The sequence below is a fragment of the Sphaerodactylus townsendi genome, linkage group LG15 (genome assembly GCF_021028975.2).
Source record: "Sphaerodactylus townsendi isolate TG3544 linkage group LG15, MPM_Stown_v2.3, whole genome shotgun sequence".
NCBI classification, from domain to species: domain Eukaryota; kingdom Metazoa; phylum Chordata; class Lepidosauria; order Squamata; family Sphaerodactylidae; genus Sphaerodactylus; species Sphaerodactylus townsendi.
The window spans coordinates 23,791,812-23,794,503 of record NC_059439.1 but is presented as its reverse complement, the minus strand read 5'-3'; the positions used below and the strand labels follow the sequence as shown (position 1 = coordinate 23,794,503).

Here is a 2,692-nt window from a genome sequence, read left to right as displayed (position 1 = left end):
CAAACATGTTGACTGGATCTAACCCCAACAATACAATTCTAAACAGAATTATACCCTTTTATGCCCCTTGAAATCAAAGAGCTTAGAGGGGCATAGCTCACCTTTGGACTATCTTGATAAATGCTTTGCTAAACCAAGATAGTGGAAATTAAATATCTATTACCAATGTCTGTCTCCTATTGTTATTTTACAACAGATGCAACCAAAAATGACAAGAGAGAATGACACTGCATTGTCTGACTTCACTTTTGTTGGGTATTCTGAACTCCCAGTTTTGAAGATGTTGCTGTTTTTGGTGTTCCTATTGATCTATGTGAGCATCATAATAGGAAATGGACTTATCATTTACATTATAACAACTGATCTTACTCTTGATACCCCAATGTATTTCTTTTTGAAGAGCCTGGCCTTTCTGGAGATCTTCTACACCTCAGTCACCCTTCCAAAAATACTGGTCAATTTTGTGGCACAAAACAAGAGCATCTCATTTGTTGGCTGTGCTGCCCAGATCTACTTCATACTTTTCCTTGGAGGCACGGAGTGTTTTCTTCTGGCTGCCATGGCTTATGACCGATACGTGGCCATATGCAACCCCTTGCATTATAAACTCATTATGCGCAAGGAACTCTGTTTAGGACTTGTTACAGGGTCAATGACTGTCAACATGCCTGTCCATACAGGACAGATATACCTCCTTTTTACTTTGCCATTTTGTGGTTCTCGTGAAATTGACAACTTCTTCTGTGATATCCCACCCATTCTGGAGCTGGCCTGTGCAGATACCTTTATTAGCGAAGTTTACATGGTTGCGGCCTCTGCACTTATCCTAATCCTTCCCTTTTTCCTTATCTTAGCTTCTTATGTAAAAATAATCTCTGCAATTTTAAAGATGCCTTCAGTTGAAGGTCGGAAGAAAGCATTTGCTACCTGCTCTTCGCACCTTATTGTGGTATCCCTCTTCTATGGTTCAGCAACTATTGTCTATGTCAGTCCCAGGTCAAAAGAGACATTGATTATGAGCAAGTTGATTTCCTTGTTCTACACCATTTTGATTCCTATGTTTAATCCTATCATATATAGCCTTAGAAATAGAGAAGTGAAGGTTTCCTTGAGAAAATTGTTTAGAAATAGTCACCTCGCCATATCTCAGAGGATTGTTAAGAGAAAAAAAGCAGGGAGGGGCCCATGAGACTCAATGTGTCTTTGTATTCAGAACGGGATGGGAAAAGCAGTAGAGAAAATGTTGTTGGAATTCCAAATGGAAGCTGGATAATATCTAGATTCCAGCCATGAGGTTAGTAGGAAGTAATTTTGTAACTATGGATATACTGGACTTCTTTCTGCACCACCATGTTGGATTTTTAAAAAAAACTGTGTGGAGATGGTATTGTATTTCTTCCCAACAGCATGACTTTGCAGATTTATCAGTAAAGGGGCATGTCCTTTTTGAGTCCCCCCCCTCATTATTTATTATGTTGGAGCCACACTTTCTTCTCATTCTGCTCATACAAAACAACTCTGCATTGATCCGCATAAACCAAGGGGTGAATAGTGGGATTGAAGGGCAACAATAACAATTTAAAAACCAAGAGAAATGACACTTCTGACAAGTAACAGAAGTATTATCAGATAATGAAATAGCAATACTGTCCAAAATACCCCAGTAGTGTTGTCATGCAGTCCAAGATTAACACGAACATACTTTTTGATACACAATACAATGCAACCCTAAGCAGAATTGTACCCTTCCAAATTGATTTAATATGATGGGCCCTAAATAGTATAACTCTGTTAAGGATAGTAGTGTTAGAGCCCAATACAGATGCAAGGGGAATGTCCTTAGGGAGTGGCAGATGGCCATATTGACACATTTTCCCCCTTCACCGGCATAAGCAGCACCCCTGCTGGCATAAGGCTCAACCACAGTGGTATCTGGCCACCCCCAGCTCCATGGTGGCAAAACTCAGAAGTTGGGATGTGTAAGAGCAACCCAGGAGTCTGATTGGATGCTAGCACAGTGGGGGGTGGGCAGGCCAAGGCATTAGGGTCATGAATACCACAGCTCAGGGTTCAGAGGTGTGGCATCCAAATGGAAGGTGTAGCTCCATCCAGCCCTATGGAGAGTGGCAGGGCTTTTTTGGTCTTCTAGCTGCCTCTCTGTTCTACTTGGAAGCCTTCTGAGGATAACATGGCGGGGTCCCTGCTCCTGAGAACTGGATTGGACTTTGTTGATTATTGAAAAATATTTATTACTTAAAATGTTTATTACATAAAATCTGTATTTCTTAAAATGGTTTTATTTGGATTTCTGGGGCCATGCAATGTTACAGGATATAATGGTACCAGATACCAAGAAACATCCATCCCTTGTAAACCAACAGCATAAGAATAAGAATGTGGCTCTATTTTAAGATCTGTGTGTGTGTGTGTGTGTGTGTGTGTGTGTGTGTGTGTGTGTGTGTATTTTAACTGCTGTCAAGTGGAAAGCAAAGAAAACGGCAGCTTCCTCTTTCACTCAGGAAGTGAAGGACCTCCATATCTGCACTGGTCTTCCACCTTGATCACTGTGATGTAAGGAACAATGAGGGAGGAGAAACAGTTCTGGCCAAAAGGGGGTGGTAGTGATGGTGTTGAACTTAATACGAAGCCAGTGTAAACATTCTAGACATGTGTGACATAGTCATAGAAATAG

General features: G+C 41.0%; 1 protein-coding gene across 1 annotated transcript; it reads left to right on the top strand.

Annotated features, from left to right (window-relative positions):
• Window positions 1-280: 280 nt before the first annotated feature.
• On the top strand, window positions 281-2,692 carry LOC125444999 (olfactory receptor 10A7-like). Its single transcript, XM_048517810.1, has 2 exons — window positions 281-1,102; window positions 2,687-2,692. The coding sequence occupies exons 1-2, from the start codon at window positions 281-283 to the stop codon at window positions 2,690-2,692; spliced, it is 828 nt and encodes a 275-aa protein (XP_048373767.1).

Bases quoted from the DNA above. Each gene is read 5' to 3' on its own strand.
- LOC125444999 (XM_048517810.1), top strand. From the start codon at position 281: ATGTTGCTGTTTTTGGTGTTCCTATTGATCTATGTGAGCATCATAATA.